The following is an 18,866-nucleotide window of genomic DNA, read 5'->3' as shown; positions in this document are numbered from 1 at the left end:
GCTATGCTGAAGCATTAGGGTGGTCCAGGGCATTCATCAGCCTGGGGGTGGTTTGTAGAGTGGCTTGATTTGGGGCTAGGTGGGAGGTAGACACTGAGTTATGTCTAGGAAGCCTTACTTGGAGCCCCACAGCTGCCTGCTGATCTCTCTGGGCCCGTGTCACCCCACTCAGCCCTGTGGCATTTTTTGAGTTGTGTGTGTGTGTGTGGGGGGGGGTGGTGTTTATAAACCTCTGGAGCTCTGGCTGCTGATAGATAAATGGCCGAGTAGTGGCCCTGCTATGGATCTGCAGCTCCTGCCCGCAGGGCTGGAGGAAACCACAGTGATCACCTCGATCACCTCGGAGGCAGAAGTGGTCTTTCTCTAAGACAGATGCTCTACCGCACTGATAGCAAAAGCCTCAAGGTCCTGTGGGGAACACGGAAAGATTTATAATGTCAGCAAAAATGGTGGTCAGACAAATCAGTTCCGAGAAGAAACGTGTGAGAAGCAGCCGCATGGTGGATTGGCCCTGGGCCCAGCAGAGGTATCTTCCGTCCCAGAGGAAGGGCTGCCTTCTCCACCACAGTGATGAAGTCAGAAAACATGCAGGAAAGAATCCATAGTTCTTAGATTTAGGAAAGAAAGCTGAGTTCTTGGAGATGCCCAGCATTTTGTCTCAGACTGCAATTGCCTGTGACATCCGCTGATGGCTTCCCTTTTGCCAGACAACAGAAGCCACCTAATCCAAAGCCGCCATCCAATCCAAAACTGCCACTCAATCCAAAGCCGGGCCTCGTGCTGTGGTCCCTTAAAGTGAACACCCCACACAATAAAAGAAGAGGAAAAGTGAGCAAGATGGAGAGGGAGGGGAGGCCTGAGAGCAATGGTGTCCTCCCCAGTGCTGCGAGAGCGGGGTCTTTACCCCTGCTCTGCACGGCACCCTCTTCTCTCTGCTCCCCACAGCGCCGCCTCCTCATTTCTCCCCATCACCTCTGCCTGGCTCCTTGATGCCTCATATTCTTCCCTCCTGTCCCATCATCTGTGACACCCACTGACCCACCTTCCTGCTCTGGGCTGGCTGGCTATGAAGAACCTGCTGTGACCCTACATGATAGACAAGCCCTAGGTGGGGGGAGACATAACGGGTCCCAGAGTCTTCCTTGCTATGCATGTAACACGGATGTTATGTAGTCAGGGTCCTACGCTTTGCAGATAGAGGGACTAGCAACCTAGGGCCTGAAGTGCCCAGGGTCCTTTAAGCCAGTGGTTCTCAAACTGTGGGTCGAATGACTCTTTCACAGAGTCATTTTAAGCACATCGTTAAACACAGATATTTACATTATGATTCATAATGGTGGCAGAATTACAGTTAGGAAGTGGCGATGAAAATAATTTTATGGTTTGGGGTCACCACAACATGAGAAACTGCATTGAAGGGTCGCAGCATTAGAAAGTTGAGAGTCACTGCTCCAAGCCCACCCGTGGTCCTCCCGCGCTACCCGCCTGCATGCTGTAGCTCAGGGACCAGGCCTCGGGTCACGTGGAAGGCCTTATAATACTTGCCGTATCTGGAAGCGTAGTCGGGACGGGGTACCAAAATAATCTTTTGGTAAACCCTGCAGAAGGGCTGGAGCTCAGCGTCAAAGGGGCGGTGTGTGGTCCCCACTATCAGGATCCTATCATCCGGCTTCAGGAGCTTCAGGAGTTTGGGGAGGTGCTTTTTTAGGCGTTTTGGTTCATTCTGGGAAGAGACAGGAGGAAAGATGAGGCCACACGGAGAAGAGAACTGACAGCAGAGAAGCTGGGGGGGGGGGGCGTGCGGTGCACTTGGTGAGGGGATTTTGAGGTTTCCATTGTGACCTCTTTAAGTGTGTCCCTGGCTGAGCCCTGGGAGGTGCCTCCTTTTCTTTTCTTTTTCTTTTTCTTTTTCTTTTTCCTTTTTTTTTTTTTATTTTTCGAGACAGGGTTTCTCCGTAGCTTTTGGTTCCTGTCCTGGCACTAGCTCTTTCTAGATCAGGCTGGCCTCGAACTCACAGAGATCCGCCTGCCTCTGCCTCCCGAGTGCTGGGATTAAAGGCATGCGCCACCACCGCCCGGCTGGGAGGTACCTCCTATTTGACTTTTTTTCTGTGGCGATTTCCTGCCTCTGGCCTCTGATATTCACACTCAGGATCGAGAAGGACGGAAAGAAGGAAGGAAGCCCTGGATGGAAGACCCAGGACTTGGACCCTCAGTGGGCCACCCCAGCCGGCCGATCTCTTAGCGGAGGGAGCCCACTTGGTTCTGGGCTGTCTGGAAGATGGGCTCAAGTTTTCCTTTGCCGCTCAAAGGACCACACGGACTGGAGGTGCTGGCTCTCACGTCACCATGGGCTTTGCAGCTGAAGCAGCTTAATGGCAGCTCAAGGTTGCAGCATTCCAGTGTCCTGTCCACACCAAGAGGGAGGAGCTAGCATGTGGAGGCGTCGGCTCTGGATCCCAGGGAGAAGCAGGATTAGCCCTGTTGCCCTGGGCAATGCCTGCTTCAGAGTTAAGCCTGACTGGTACAGCTGAATGAAGAGGAAGCATGGGAGAGCAGCTTGGACGGAGATGCCCAAGCCCAGCCCTGGTCATTGTGGCTCCTATTGGCTGGTGTCTAATGATATTCTGTATCTTTTCATGAGCTTAGGGAGTCAATCATATGCCGTCTTTGGAAAAAATGTAGATCTTTAGCCCATTAAATATTAGGGGGCTTTATTATTTTGGCTGGGTCTCTTGGATTTCCACATAAACTTTAGGATTAGCTTTAAATGTATGTGAACAAGTCAGCCGCCATGTTTATGGGGGTCACACTGCACTTGGAGGACGGCTCTTGGGGTGAGGCCACCTGTGCTTGTCAGTCTGTCAGCACAAGCTAGTGTCGCCTGCGAAGAGGGGACCTCAGAGGAGACACTGCCTCCATCACTTGGCCTGTGAGCACATCTGTAAGGCATCTTCTTGAGTAATGCTCCATGTGGGAGGTCCTAGGCGACTGCGGGCTGGACCACCCCTGGGCAGGTGACCTGAGCCCTATAGAAAAGGCTGAGAAAGCAATGGGGACCATGCCAGTGAGTAGCATCCCTCCACGGTCTCTGCCTCAATTCCTGTCCCAGGGTCCTACCCTGGCTTCTCTCAATGAACCTATAAGGTGCAATGAATCGTTCCTTCCCCAAGTTGGTTTTGGTCAGTGTGTTATCACAGGCACAGAAACCCAACTAAGATTCCATCTTAGCAACATTAAATCTTCAACCCATGTATACCAAATGTCTTCCCATTTATTTAGGCCTTCGGAATTTCTCCAGGCTTTTGTAGTTTTCAGAGGAGTTTTGTGCTACTTTTACACCACAGCACTTTCTGGAAACAATTTTTTCTGTGGCGTAGAGATGAAACGGTGGTGGGTTGAGAGGTGAGGGGCAATGGGGAGGGTAGACTAGTCCTTTAAGAAACAAAGTAAAGAAGCCTTTCAGGGTGGATAACATGGGGGGTGCATGGGCGAGCCACCCACAGACTGGCGGAGAAAGGACTGGTCTGAGGGTTCTAGAAGGCTCAGTCCATCCACCCTTAGTATTCCGGTTGCTATGGAGATGGCAGTGCCCACTCTTCCCTTTCTGAGGCGGGGTATCGCTATTTGCATGCTCTGAGGTGGCAGGGGGATCTAAAATTAAGAAGCCTATTTGGATGACAAATGTTGATACTGGGTGGCATCCATGGTGACACCTTCACACCGAGGGGCTGTATTTTCCTGAGCTGGGAATGAGAAAGCAGGGGTGTGTTCATCCAGTCTCCAGCTCCCCAGTGCTCAGGCTGGTACAGTTCTATTTCAGGGCTGTTCATTCAGCACAAGACCCGCTCATCAATCGTGCCGGGGAACTGGCTCCTGATTAGCTGGCCACCTCCACATCCGCCACCCCCCACAGCTGGCCTGCCAGTCCCTCACAACTGTATTACTGCGGGCAATTTCAAATTAGTGGCTAGCATCCATATGGGCAATTTCAATTTGCTTTTCTTCAGTTAGCTCCGCGAACCGAACGTCACAGTCAGTGCCAGCAAAGCAAGCAATTCCCCGGTGGGGACCTATTGTGGTCGCAAGGAGGGCTGGGACTAGATGAGGTAACACAGGGCAATGGTGCAGAAAATGCAGGAGCAGGCACCCTTGCCTCAATCTTTACCTTCGTCTCTGACATGACTGACTGTCTGGCTATAGCAACATCATGGGGCAGGCACCAGCAAGGGTTTACCAGGGCAGGGCTGGCCTCCTCAAAGCAGCATGGGTGAACCCCTGCAGCCCCCCAGGATGTGACTTTTCTGACATTTCTGAGGCCTTGCCAAGGGTTGCTGGGGTGACATGGAGGAGGATCGGGAGTGAGTAGGAGGAGGGGCAATTTCAGCATCTCATCTTTGGTCCCTAAGACAAGAGGTCTTCAAAGGCAGGTCCCCAGGGCCCAGGGGAGTTATGGGAGGTACAGAGGAACAGAGGACTGGCCCTATAGCAGAAGGGAAAGTCAGATCCACATTGAGGGTCTTCCTGCATGTGAGTGGCACTCAGGCAGGTTGAAGATATGGCCTCCACACTTAGCCTGGTTCCGAGTCCCACAGTACCCCTTCCCAGTTGTGTTCACTTGGATCTCTGGTCTCTTTCTGTGAGAGATGGACAAACTTCCTCCCAGGCTTACGGGGAGTCTCTCTCATGGGTCTATTGTGCCTCTTCTATCTGCCATCTCTGCCAGAAGCTGTCTTCATACCTCACAAGTGTAGCATCCTGATATAGGCTCTACATTCCGGTTTTCTTGTGGCTAGGCCTTCTCCATCCCCTCATCGTTCAGAAGGGGGCAAGCTCCATGAATTTCACTGTGTGGGACCTTAACCCCAGGCAGAGGTACTGGGGGATACACTCCTACGGATATGATTTCAAGGGACACTTCTAGAATCTCCGAGCACGGCAGGAGGCCACCCTATGCCAGGTGGCCTTGCTCTTTCGCTGTGGTTGTGGTCATTCAGATCTGGCCTCCTGGTTTTAGGTAGACGTTTTCTTCTCTGGGCATTTGTAGTTTGGAGATCAGAGAATCCTTTGGGATAGAAGCTGGCACATGTGGGGAAAAGGACTCTGGGTTCCATGTGGCCAGGAGCTGGTGAGAATGCTGCCCCAAGTCCTCTTTTCCACTGTAACCACTGCCGGACCTGGCCTTTGATCCTCCCGTTCTGAAACGGGTACCCACTGCTGTTGGTTCCCAAGATCTGGTGACTGGGAAACGTGGGTAGAGCAAGTCCAGCCTCAGGTTTGGCATGGTGAAAGGCGATGGGAACTTTATGGTCCTGCTCCCCTGGGTCAGATAGGATGTTGCTGTGCCCAAGATCTTCTGGAGCTTGCCATGCCCATATGTGACTCTTCCCCACAGGACCCCACCTCCTGCTGGGGTGGCTGACTCACCCCTGGGCCTTGTGTTCAGACACCTTAGGAATGTTTTTACTCAAATCCAATAGCATATTTTATGTGGTGGGTTGAATGATAATGGCCCCTATAGGCTTACATATCTTAATGATTGGTCCCCAGCTGGTAGAACTGTTTAGGAAAGACCAGGAGGTGTGGCCTGTTCAAGGGTGTGTGTTAGTGGGAACAGGCTTTGAGGTTTCAAAAGACTCATGCCGTTCCCAGTGCGCAGTCTGCCTCCAGCTCTTAGAGCAAGATGTGAGTTCTTAGCTGTTCCTGCTGCCATGACTTCACTAGGCCATCGTGAGCTAGAACCCTCTGAAACCATAAGCCAAATTAAGTGCTTTCTTTTCTAAGATACCTTGGTCACATTGTTTTATTGCGGCAACAGAAAAGCAACTACCATGTTCCGGGACTTGTGCAGGGTGCAGTCTGTGGTCTTCAGAGTGGGAAATTCCCCTGACAGTCAAGGATGTGAACAGAGCAAACGTTCAATTTGTCCACAGTGAGGCCCGTGCCTCCCCAGCCTCCATCACCTACAGACCAGACTCAGCTATGGATGGTGTTTGTGGGATCAGGGAGACAAGAGCGAAAGGGTGGATGCAGAGACTGGAGAGGTGGTCCGTCTGTACCACCAACTTCTCCATCCCCGCCTCCCGCCTTGCACACTGCTTCTCCATGGGAGTTTCTCATCTTGCTGCTCGCCACCAGCACCCCTAAAGGCAACCCCAGCCCTCTACCCTGGCCTTCAGATCTCTCATCAACAGGCCGCCCTCCTCGGATTCTCTGTGGACTTGGGTTGTAGTCGTTTGTGACGGCCAACTGGGGTTATGGGAGAGGAAACCAGAGAAATTTCCTGAGGTCAGAGGCTCTTCTGGCCGATAGTTAAGTTACTTGGTGAAAGACACACAGCTAGCTAAGGCGAGCGGCAGAACCTGCCTTCTGAATTTCACATTACTCAGGGTGAAGTCCTGTAGGAGACAAATCTCCACGTCCATTAGCAGCCCACACTATGATGACACGATAATATGACCCCTGTCTAATACACATAGGCCTGCACGCCTCTTTAGACATACGATGCCCTTTAGACCTATGATCACAGTTTTCTGTCCTCAGTGTTTCATCTTGGGACTTTTTCCTTCCTCAATGTCTTGACATGGTCAGCAGAGGGCGCTAGCCACCAGATTCCCAGATGAACTATAACAAATGAGTCTTCCTAAGAGGTTTTGAAATGACAGGGCAATCAGGGCTCATTTGGAGAAGCAAAGATTGAGCTTTTGGGCTTTGCCCAAATCACCTCTACCTGCTGAAAATGATGTATAATACATAAGTGATTAAAATCCTTACCGATTTAATCAGAATCCACAGCTAACCACTATTTGCTTTGCTACAAATTGGTGTGGAATAACAAGCCTGTGTATCTGTAATTTTTTTTTAAACTTGTGGGAAATTTGCTGGTGATTTGTGGGGGGGAAGTGTGGGGGAGGGGGGCCATTGAAAAGAGAGAAAAGGAGGAAGGAAGCAATTGAGACTGAGCTCCCTGGAGGCCCTGAATGCAGGGCACTTAGCTTTGCTGTTGATGGCCTTTGTTCCCGAATTCCAGGCCCTTTGCTATTTATTATTATGAACAATAGGAAATTGTAATAATAACTCCATGTGCGCCCCTGGCTGTAACTGAGCGGAGTTTTCGGTATTGTTTCTTTCCTCTGAATCATGTTTGGGCTGAAAAAACCTCCCTCCTTCCTTTTTTATTTTTCTCATTTTTTTTTCTTCCAAATTATGCCTCATAAAAATCAAGGCCCTGGCTTCTTTCAAATACTGACAAGCACTTAGGGCAGAGCCTACTGTGGAAGGATTTAAAGCCCCGGCGGTGTCTCCCTTACTGTTTTGAAAAAGCTAAAAGTTTCTTGAAAAGTAGAGATGGTTCCTGGTGAGCTCCCTCCCCCAGAGGAAGGAAAACAAAGAATGACATGAAGGCCACCCGGAGGACTCACCTGCCTCTCAGCCTGTGGGACTCTTTTGTAGAAGGTTTTCTCCGCGTCTTGGATCCACACCACAGACGGCTGAAACTGGCGAGCCACCTGCAGAGAACAAGATCCGCCTAGAGGTGAATGTGTTTCTTCCTGAGGGGTGTTTGCTCTCTTTCTCAGTGTTGTGACTGGGGCATCCCTGGCACGCCTCAAGGAAGGCCGGCCCTCAGGTCACCTGGAAGTGTGTCTGTCCCCTGCCCCCTTGCATGGATCATCTGTGCACTTTGCATCTCTATTCCTGGCTGGGAGGTGAGGCCACGGGGTGGCCTCCACCTCCACAGGCCTGTCTTAATGGACACATTCCTGTCTGTATCCATGCCCAGAGCCCCTGCCTGGTTTGGTTTGTACTAAACCCCCGGGTTTCGGCAGAAAGTGAATGGGAACGGGGCCACGTGTCTTAGTGGCGGTCTATTCACAGTTCCCAGGTTCATTCAAGTCTGCTTGCTACCGGAAAACAGTTTCATCAGGGCTCCCATGATGATTTGTTCAGGGCTGTTCACCTGTGCCTTTGTGACCGGGGCTCCCCTGCAGGCCGGTGGCTCCGAGCCTTGCTAGAGCGAGCAGGGCTTCATGGCAGAGTTGGGACTGGACTAAACCAAGGCATGCGAATAATTGCCACACACCTAACAATTTCTTCAAAGCACCCACCTAGTAGTGGAGTTCAAGTGTTTTTGCAACAATTTGAGCTTTGTGTGAAATTGTGGTGGATAAAGGCAATACAAGCTCCATACTGAGCTGGGAACTCTTATTTGTACATTTCTTGAAACATCGTTGATGGAACATCGTTTTGGCAGCAGGTGGGATTTCAAGCCCAGTCATTTGTTCAATGGCTGCCAGAAAAGTCACTAGGGGCTTGATGGCGGGGCCTGTCCCCTGGCATTCTATGCCATATGGGAAAGTAGATTATGGACCTCCAGTGACAAAGCAGATGCTGACTGAACTTGATCCAACACCTGTGTCTGATGCATCAGCGTGCCCCGACACCCTAGGATCCAGCACAGTTGGAGAGATATTCGACTTTTAGACGCTGTGCCATAGAATTCGAGAATTCAAGTCTGATTTTAAAAATCCCCGACCTCAAGTGGTGTGGAGTGTCCCTGAGGACAATATAGCGGTGAGCGGAGGAACAGCTTTGGACCAGACACAGGGCATGGGCACCGCACACGTCGGAGCCAGTGCCTGCGACACAGTCATCACCCGCTGAACCTTGCCCCCTCCCCAGGGTTTCACATGCATCCAATGTCCTCAACTCGATCGCACAAAGTGTGCCCCATTACCAACACCCTATTCATAGTCAGGAATACTGAGAGTCAGAGGCGACACGAGCTACACAGCTGCAAAATGACAGATGCAGGACAGAGGCCAGGATGATGTAGAAAGCACAGGCTAGGCCCGTATTTCCCTAGCTGCCCTGGACCAAGGACATGAGGCAGCTCCAGAGTCCCTGCCTCAGAGGAGAGAAGCAGGGGCCCTGGGGGTGAATACATGGAGGATGGAGACCTAAACACTGCTGATTCCACAACCCAGCTCTTTCTCCATAGCTGTTACCTCTACTGAGCTCCAACCTGAACCACTGTGACCTCTGAATCTGGGGCAACCTCCATTTATGGGGGTTTAATTTTTGCCTTGTTTCCTGTGGTTTATTTTTATCACTAGATATTTTCTCTTTTCTAGAGTTTGATTGCTAGAGAAAAGGGAATAAAAAACTCAATCAAGGGGAGGAGTAGATGGCTCAGTCAGGAAAGCGTTTGCTGTGCAGGCGTGAGGACCTGGGTTTGGATCCCCAGAGCCCAGGTTCAAAGCTGTCATAGCGGTGCATGTCGGTAACCCCAGTGCTGGGGCTTGCTGGCTAACCAGACCAGCCATAACAGCCAGATCAGCTTCAGTGTGTGAGACCTTGCATCAAAAAACAAGGTAGCATGTGACCGAAGAAGATAATCATTACTGACCTCTGACCTCCACATACACAGACAGGTAAGTACACACATGCACGCACGCACGCACACACACACACACACGCACGCACGCACACGCACGCACACACACACACACCCTTTTCTCTATGCTAGTAATGGACTAAAACAGTGTGTCTATGTTGTGTCTGGCCCGACCCTTCCATGAAGCTCCCCTCTCTCCAATTCCCAAGTCCATTCATTGCCAGTGATTCCTGGAACCGTCACAACCACTCCCTCCAGCTCCGGTGCAGCCTTGCAAGGATGTTAGGGAGGGTGAATGGGCTGAAAAAAAAAATTCTCAAAACAATTATCTGAGGAGTGACCAGCACAAACCAAGCCACCAGGCTGGCAGCTGTCACCCTTGTGGTGAATACATGCCACAAGACAAAGGAATACCCTCTCTGCTTCTCTAGTCCTCCTCTATGGCCTTTTATTTAATAAAATCAGTGCCTAGAGATGTCAAAGCATCTTATCTCATGACTCTCCAGCTTCAACATTCTTCGAGTCTCAAGGGAAGGTCATGAACGTACTGGAGGTGGAGGGTTGGAGCCAGCGATCTATTATATTGAGGCACTAAGATCTTGGCTGGCGTGGTGAGGGCTCAGAGAAGACAACCTTGGAGGGAGATGAGGTAGGAGATGTGGGTGGAGTGGAGGAGAGAGGACTACCACTGTAGGACACTGTGCCACTGTGAGAGTCTAGGCGTTGACTCCCTGGTGGGCAGACAGCGACAGGGGTCATTGCTAGGCAATAGAGGCGGCAAATCTCCAAGATGGCCAACTTCTTCCTCAATCTTCTGACTGGAGACAGAAGCCTGTCAGCCTAAAACAAAGGCCTTGGGGGCTTTTGTCCCACAAGTGCCCCTCACCCTGGCTCAGGAGGTCACACAACAGTTCTGGACCAATCAACCATCCTTCCTTTCTTCAAGCTGATCTACCCTAAACTAGGGGCGGGGTGACTCTTCAGGGGCTTTCGGAGCCCCAGCCCTCAAGAAGAGACTGACCAATTTCGGCTTCTCGGGTCACCCTCTGCAGGGCCTTCTCTGTGTGTCTGCCCGCTGCGTGTGTGTTTCCTCACCCCCAGCAAGCATGATTCCCTGCCGGTGAGTCTGTCTGCGGTGCAGGTTTCTCCGCTGCTGCCGTTGTGGTTCAGATGTTTCCTGCCTTTTCTTCCTTTAACTGGCAGAGAAAAGGAACCCAACCAAGACCCCTAGACTGTGTCATTTTGGGGACTCTTCTTGGATTTCTTCTGAAGACTGTATCAACTGGACACTGGGCAAACATGCCTGCCAAGGACAGGCTCTCCACCGGGCAGAGCTCCGGAGCATAGACTGGCACAGGCCTCTTGAATCCGCCCATTCTCCAGCTGTCTTTGTACATTTCCCATCCTTACAAACCCCTCCCTGCCAGTCACAGACATGGGAAGGGTCTCTGGCTCTGAGCACTGCCCCATGGACTGTCGTGCAGGCTGCCTATTCTCCAGACAGGAAATTCTCTGACATCATAACATGAGGGACTGTCATTCATGGTTCCAACTTTATTTTGAACATAGAGATGACTTCTGACCTACCTTAGACCTATTGGTACTTAGATGGGCATTTTGGGGGCACATGGTTGATATTCCCTTAGAATGACTTCTGGGGAGAGAGGGCCTGGTGGAAGTCACACATAGGTTGTGTGGGTTTAAAGTCATAGTCTCTTGGAGGGTCTACCTGTCTACACCCACCCACCTCCAGTGAACAGGTAGGGACCACAAAGGGACTATAAACTCTGGGCCATTAATCTGTCATCGGTTAAAAGTGTAGTGTGTGGACCTTTACCCGAGTCCTTATACTCTTTCAAAGCTTTGTCACAAAACACCAGTTTAGGTCACAAGGCCAAACTCTGACTAGGCCAGCATAGGACTAATGTGTTCGGTTTGCTTCCAGCATGGCTGTGGATAAGGCCTCTGGCTTGGCAGCTAGGATGAATAATGGCCACTTAGGTCACCTTGCAAAAACTGAAAGTGGTGTCTTGAATAAGAATAACCCCCATAGGCTCATATATTTGAATGTTGAATCATTAGGGAGTGATGCTATTTGAGAAGGACTGGAAGAATTAGGAGATGAGACCTAGTTGGAGAGACTGTGTCCCTGGGTGGGCTTTGAAGTTTCAGAATCTCACACCAGGGCCGGTCTCTTTCTTCTTTCTTTTCAACTTTCCTTGTTGCCCATCAGGCTCAGGTTAGCATTTAGCCTTAGATGGAGTTTATTACCCCCTTTGGGCTTCATTCCCAAGCAACCTAACTCTGGGAAGAACCAGGCCTAGGATGCCAGGGCCACTACTGGCCTCTCAGTGGCCACAGTCACTGCGTGGATCCCGTTTGTATAGCAAGGCTGGCTCTTTACAAGATCCTGCAGAGACTGGGGTGGTACAAAGTGCTAGACATCTGTCTTCATGTCATCTGCACCCTTCACTGTCCAAAGGGGTCAGACTCACCTCACCGGTACACAGGCCTGTTGATCACCCAAAAGCATATTGTCAGATGGTGGGGATGCATGCATTTAGACCCAGCACTCAGAAGGCAGAAGAAACAGGTGAATTTCAGAGTTCAAAGTCAGCCTGATCTATAGAGTTCCAGGACTGCTAGGGCTACACAAAAAACCTTGTCTTGAAAAGAGAGAGAGAGAGAGAGAGAGAGGGAGAGAGACAGAGAGAGGAGAGAGAGATAAAGAGAGAGATAAAGAGAGATAGAGATAGAGAAAGAAGATGACAAAGAAGAAAAGAAGGAGAAGAAAAGAAGAAGGAGGAGAGGAGGAGGAAGAGAAGAAGAAGAAGAAGAAGAAGAAGAAGAAGAAGAAGAAGAAGAAGAAGAAGAAGAAGAAAAGATATTTTGCCCAAGATAACAATCCAGGGCTGACTTGGACAGTTGCCTGCTAGAACACTTATATTTCTTCTACCCCACCCTTGCATTTTTCTACAAACTTCATCACAGGGTCAGTGAACCATCACAAGGCCAGGACATTGTGCAAGAAGACTTTAGCCTCAGCAGCCTAGGAGTCTGTAGAGGAAGCCGACCATCTCAAACCCACCAAGTTCAAGGCCAGGCTGTTTCCACCCAAGAAGAAAAGCTTTTAAAGCCATCATAATGATCACCAAACCATAGCCAGTTCCTCTCCCTCATCAGTCAGTGGGGCAGTCTGGCCACTCGGCTTAGCACCGGCTCCTTTGGCTTGAGTTGGTGAGGCCTGGACGGCTGAGTCTCATCTCTGCTATTTCCATGTCTAAGGAACTGACAGCCACGGTTACTGGAAGCTCTACCTGCCTGTACTCTCTTGAGTGGAGGCTCTGTTGACCAACAATAAGGACCCGGGTCTGCTATCCCATACGTCTTGTGTATGTTATTACTAACCAAAAAATGGATTTGACAATTTGTTAATGAAAAATGCTATCTTTTGCCTTTTTAATTTTCATGCAGCTATGGAGAAGCTTCATTTAAATTATACAGATAGTTTGAGGTCATGGCCAATTAAACGTAATTGAACCTCTGAAGTCATGTGGGATAGTTCACTCTGCGACCAGCAGAGGGCTCTTTAGTCCTATCAAATATCAAATGTTTCTGTCAATGACTAGGTCGGAAGCGTCATGAAAACAAGGTGTCCTCACTGAGTTCTGTGATTCCTCCGAGCACACTGTTCAAAGGTTACTACAGGCATCAGGCCTCACAACACGCTGTCTGAGCTGTCAAAACATGCCTACATCATATGTGTTACAAACACGAGCCCTGGAGGTGTTAGGATTCTCTCCCACACGATAAGGAGAACTTTAGGAAAACAAAACCCAACTGAGGCTGCCTCAGTTTACCAAGCTGGAAAGGACCACTCACACCCATTCCTCCACCCACTCCCTCTTTATTCCGTGAGCACTGGCAGGGCATTTGCTATTGGCTGAAGGGAGGGGACCTTTGATGGTGGGGACCCTTCCCTGCCTGCAGGGATACAGTATCCTGAGTCTGTGTACGAGGTGCTGCCATGCTGGAGAGGAACAGAAGGGTTCAGGTTATTGGACGCTCACATTCTTCACTAACTAGGGGTCCATTTGAAGAGGATGTGAAGACATTTTCTTCTGCAAGCCCACTATTTCAACATTCTATTTTTAATTGCTGTCATTTTTTGCACCATCTTTTATACAATCTGCTAAACGATTTCAAGTCCTAGCAAGGGGCTAACTTAGTTTTGAAACTGCAAATGATAACAAACCACAGAGTAGAAGTATCCTGAAACTGATGAAAAGAAGGTAAATTGAGGAAGGGGAGAGGAGAAGGACTAGGGATGCAGGGACTCCTGAGGAAGCTTCTGATGGGCAGTGTGTTGGGGGACAGGGCAGCGCTGACAGGAATGGACACAATGATGCTGTAACTGTAAGGGGAGAGGTCAGGATGGAGTGTTGTGTTCACACATGCAAGGATAATGTGTTGAAAGTCCCATTCCTTCCAGTCCACGCCCTTCTGTACATTAGCTGAAGGGCCCCCTCCATGCTACACTGATGTTGGAGCATCTTTGGAAGAACAGGGTATATATGGGCTGAATACTCAGGCACTCTTAAGTCTCCAGGGAAGGTTGGACTGCAGTTAATGCCCCATCACCCCTGCCCCCCTAAGTGTTTCCAGGGTGGAGAAGCATCCTTCCATGCTTGTGATGTCTAACTAAGCCTGGCCACAGATCACTCACTTCTCCATGAACATCAGCAGCCTTCAATTCCCGCACTCGGGACTTAATGTCCACTGTGTTCCCTCACATTCTGCCGACAGTGCAGGGTGCCCATGGTCTGATGTGCGCTCTCTCCTCTAGCCTCGCTTGTCCCTTGGAGGGCAGTCAAAACTACCATCTCCCTGGAGGAACTGGCCTTCTTCCTTCCTTCCTCTCAAATGACTTCCCTTCTTCCCAGAGCTGGAGACACACCTACTACATGATTCTGTGATCAAGGGACCTTACCTTTCCTTTTCTTTTTTTCTAGATTACAATGTCCCCAATTTGGGGTGGATTTTCCCACATGGTTCCATCTGAGCTCCTTTTGAGGTGTTCTTACTTTGACTCTATCCTCCCAGGATTAAATGCTGAAGACTCAATGAGAGTGTAATATAATATAGATATCTCTCTGGCTACCCAGACGCCCACCACTAACAGGCATGATGAAGACATGGCGTGCTGAGTCCTGGAGCACAGCACATCCACACTGTGGGATGCTGGCGGACGGGCATATGTGCGTGGGGAAGAATACAGTGAACTCGCCACACATCCTTCTTAAACCTGCCATTGGCTTCAAACTGCTATGAATAAAGTGTGTGTGCAGGACAAGGCATGGGTATTGCTCTGGACCCCATCCCTAAATCTGAAACCACCTTCATCGTGCTGTGGGAGGTGACCCTGGCTTTCATACAGACACCCTTATAGGATTGATGCTCAGTGTCCAGGCCCTTGGTGTTCACACCTGAACAGTGCATATCACTGCTTAGTGTGTGCCTCACTTCCGGTTGGATGTCTCCCAAAATCCTTTTGGTATCCCTGCCTCTGATTTACTGTCATAAGAATCCCGAGAGACGTGTGCCTGTGGATTCCTGGGAAATGGCCTCTCTGCCCACACGTAGTTGTTCAGGGATCATCATATACCAATCAACCAATGTTTTGTTCTTTCTGTCTACTTAAAAACAGAAATGCCTTGGCTTATACTCTGGGGGCTGCAAGCCTGAGATCAAGGCATCCGCAGAGTTGGGTCCGCCCTAGGACTCCCCCATGCCATCACTTCTGTCCCCTTGGGTTTTCTTTGGCTCCCTGAAGATGAAAGTTCCCCCTGTGTCTCCCCACCTTCTACCCTCAGTTCTCCCTGCCTACACCAGGAGCCGGAGGGACGGTGACAGTGTTCCAAATGTTGAACTGATTACATGAGGAATTTCTAGTTATTTCCTAAAGGTAACACCTTCTTGTCTTCATCTTACCCCAACTGGACAGATAATCTGAAGGAACTTGTCCCCATTTACATTGAACGTGTCTGAATGGAGACCCCTTCCCTTGCTACTCTGCGTAAAATACAAGAATCCTTCAGGAGCTATGGCCACAAAATGGACTTGAATCAATGGTTATGAAGCAAACCAGAGGTTTGTTTCCAAACCCTGCTTTGGGGGTGCCATGGGAGACTGAGTGCCCCCCACTGGCCACGAGGGCATGCACAGTTTCCTAGCAGTTGCAGCTTCTCCCCAGAGATTCAGTCAGGCATAGGGATTAGTCTCAGGAAGCATGATGGGTAATAAGGCCCTTCAGTATTCATCTCCAACAAACTCCACAGAGCCAGCCTAACTGCCCTGGAGCCATGTCCTGGGTCCTAGATTCGACAATGACCCATACCCTCCAACTTCCTGGGTCCTAGTGAGCCACACCCTCTGGCTTCCTACCCTTGGCTCCTAATCCTGCCTTCCTCTGGTTAATTAAATGCAGATCACTATGTCTGCCATGCCAGGGCACAGTGGCCTCTTGGAGCGGTCTTTAATTGAATGACTCCCACTCCCAAGACTTCTGGATCTTTCATTAATCAGCTACATACACAACGAAGGTGATGCTTAATGAGGTGTGTGTCAGGCTCCTGGCACCAAGGGGCCTAGGTGGATGATGTGCCGGCCTACATTTTAATAGCCTGACGTCTAGCACTTCCTGTCCGCATAACGTTGGGTTGTGATTGCTCTAGGAAGTGCAACGATTGTTTATCTGTTATCAAGACAAGGGCTCTCACTTTCCTAGAGGGAGAACCTGCCAAGGCTCAGGTCACTGGCTGTGCCCAGAGTCACAACAGGCGCTGTGTGTGAAGTGAAGAGACCCAGACACAAGTTGTGCGTTCATAACTCAGGTTATGAATGATGGAGGTGCTGGCTGGACTTCAGGGGACACAAAGCAGCACTGTAACCCCGGTACCTCTGCTTTCTTATTGGTGATGGAGGTAGCGGGCAGTGTCTACATCACAGGGCATTGTGAGGAGAAATACTGTCCTGGTTTTATTTCTGTTGCAGTGATAAAATATCCGGAGTAAAACCAGCGTTGCAGTGGGCTGTCGGGAGTTTAGCTCAGTGATACAGCATTTACTTAGCAAGCACAAGGCCCTGGGATCTCGGCTCCAGGGGAGGAGGCAACATAGGCTGGGAATGCTCTGTTTGCCTTGCACTTCTAGGCTTCAGTCTATCACAGCAGGAAAGTCAAGGCAGAAACTTCAAACAGCTAGTCATATCACGTTCAGCCGAGAGCAGAGGGGAATGAATAGCTCTCTCTTGCTTGCTTATGTTCAGCTCAGTTTCTTTATTCAGGACCCCCTGCCTAGGGAATGATGCTGCCCACAGTGAACTGTATCTTTCTACATCAGTTAGCAACCAAAACAATCCCCGCAGACCAATCTGATCTAGATAATTCCTCTTTGAGACTCTCTCCAGGTGATTCTAGATTGTGTCAGATTGACAGTTTATACCAGCACACATTCGGAACAATGTGCCCAAGAGGGGCTGGGGAAATGTGGATGCTTACAATTCATGAGTAACAAGGATTCGCATCCAGGATATACAAAAAATTCTGACAAACCAAGAAGCCAACGAGGAAGGTAGGCAGTGAGGGAGCCGGTGAGATGCTCGGTTGGTAAAGTGCTTGTTGGATAAGCAGGAAGAGTCAAGCCTGATCCTCAGTCAGTACTCATTTGAGACAGCTGGGCATTGGTGTGCGCTTCTAATTCCAGGGCTGGGGAGGTAGAGACAGGCAGATCTCTGGTGCTTGCTGGCCAGAGCCAGATCAGCCTACCTGGTGAGTCCAGACCAGTGAGCGACCCTGTCTCCTCCAACGAGGTGGGTGGCATCTGAAGAATGACACCCAAGGCTGACCTCTGGCTGTTGCATGCATTCTGACACGTCTGCATGCTCACCCCCACTCACACATGTGCATCCCGCACACGCGAACACAAACACACACCCACTCGCCCATCCATCCGCCCCAAAGCAGGCCAGGACCTGAAGAGAGATTTCCTGAGAGGAGTCAGTCATCTGAGCAGAGCACACCAGATAGGCGTCCTGTGACCGGAAGCGTTGTGCCGTAGGGTTCCTTTGTGACAAGCACGAAAGGAGAAGAGAGCAACCCTCCCTAAGGGTCCTATGGCGAGAGGTGGCTGAGGGAACGAAGCCCACTCCTGACTTCGCTCATCTGAGATCTACTGGGCCAGCATTCCTAGGAGGGGCTCACTTCTATCTGTGTTTCGTTTACACTCCATCCCCATTTCTTATAGCTCTGAAAGGCAGGTTCAGCCCAGTGCCCAACTTGGACGGTGTGTGCAGCCACACTGGTTTCTACACTTCAAGCTGACAGGCAGGGGGATGACCGCAAGGTCCTCGGCCAAGTCAAAAATTACATCTTGTAAAATCTTCATAGCATAATAAAAGATTCCTATCAGAGTTCTTTAAGGTTCATTCCTTTTGGTGATGGGACCCAAAGGGGCTGTTAAGAACTTAACTAAGGTCACAGAGCTGGCAGTGCATTGGGTCCTCTGAGACACTGACCCTGTGTCATCCTTGTCCGTTAGCTTCCTGCTCTTTCCTCCTTCAGACCTGCTGGGAGAGCCAGCGCCGAGAGGGAAACGGAGCAGTGTAATTTATACCACATGAGAAGCATACACACAGCTCCCACACTGATGAGCTGAGGAAGTCAAACGCGGGTCTGAGTTTCCAGGAGACGTGCAGGCATTTCAGCAAGGAACCCCGTGGCTGCAGGAGTCAGGGCTGGGTGGCACAGTAGGGTGATTACGCTCCGAAGAAGCTGTTTCTAATTGTGTGATGCCCAGCCCCATGTGAGAAGGAGTTAATTTATGCGGGCGGGGGCAGATGACATGGGAGTTCAACACAAACGTGTCTGCTGGCCTAGAAGAATGACCTGCTGGACTCGAAAAAGAAGCCCCAGCACGTACCTTGAAAACCAAGTGTAGCATCATCTGCAGGCCGGTTTTGCCGGGGTACTTCCCGGCGATGTTGGAGGAGGACAAGTTGAAGAGGGTAGCTCCCGTTTCCGTGCAGATGGCGTGGACCAGCATTTTCTTCCCCACCCCTGAAGGCCCGGCCAACAGCAGCGACTTCACCAAGGGGGCTTTCTCGTGCACTTCTGGGGACCCTGGAAAGGACAGAGGCCAATGCTGCTGGATGCTGCCAACAAAGCCAGAGGTCCTTATTCTGCTAGCGGGCCTCAGGCTGTGGTTGCACTGTACGAAGGGGTCTCTGGCCACCATGAATGTGAGGAAATCATGTCAAGTCCAAGGCTCACCTTCTGCCTCATTGGGCTCTGGGGCCTCTGGGGTCCTCCAGGCCAGATTCTCTTCACTGGTTCTGCATTTTTTCAGACTCAAAATTTTAAGGAACATTCCTGCAATAGCTTACCCAAGGTGTGTGTGTGTGTTTGTGTGTGTGT

At 50.3% G+C, this 18,866-nt stretch overlaps 1 protein-coding gene across 1 annotated transcript in view; it reads right to left on the bottom strand.

Annotated features, from left to right (window-relative positions):
* Iqca1 (IQ motif containing with AAA domain 1) overlaps positions 1-18,866 on the bottom strand; it is a 125,027-nt gene that overhangs the window by 11,142 nt on the left and 95,019 nt on the right. The window contains exons 15-17 of the mRNA XM_041650471.1: positions 18,373-18,572; positions 7,422-7,508; positions 1,546-1,723 (exon numbers count right to left, since the gene is read on the bottom strand). Of these exons, the coding sequence (XP_041506405.1) occupies positions 1,546-1,723; positions 7,422-7,508; positions 18,373-18,572 (465 nt within the window). The remainder of the gene's footprint in view (positions 1-1,545; positions 1,724-7,421; positions 7,509-18,372; positions 18,573-18,866) is intronic.

This window comes from Microtus oregoni, unplaced genomic scaffold, assembly GCF_018167655.1.
Source record: "Microtus oregoni isolate MIOR12 unplaced genomic scaffold, Mior012 000004F_ref0000308, whole genome shotgun sequence".
NCBI lineage: Eukaryota > Metazoa > Chordata > Mammalia > Rodentia > Cricetidae > Microtus > Microtus oregoni.
The sequence above is the reverse complement of the archived record's forward strand: the minus strand, read 5'-3'. Positions and strand labels throughout refer to the sequence as shown.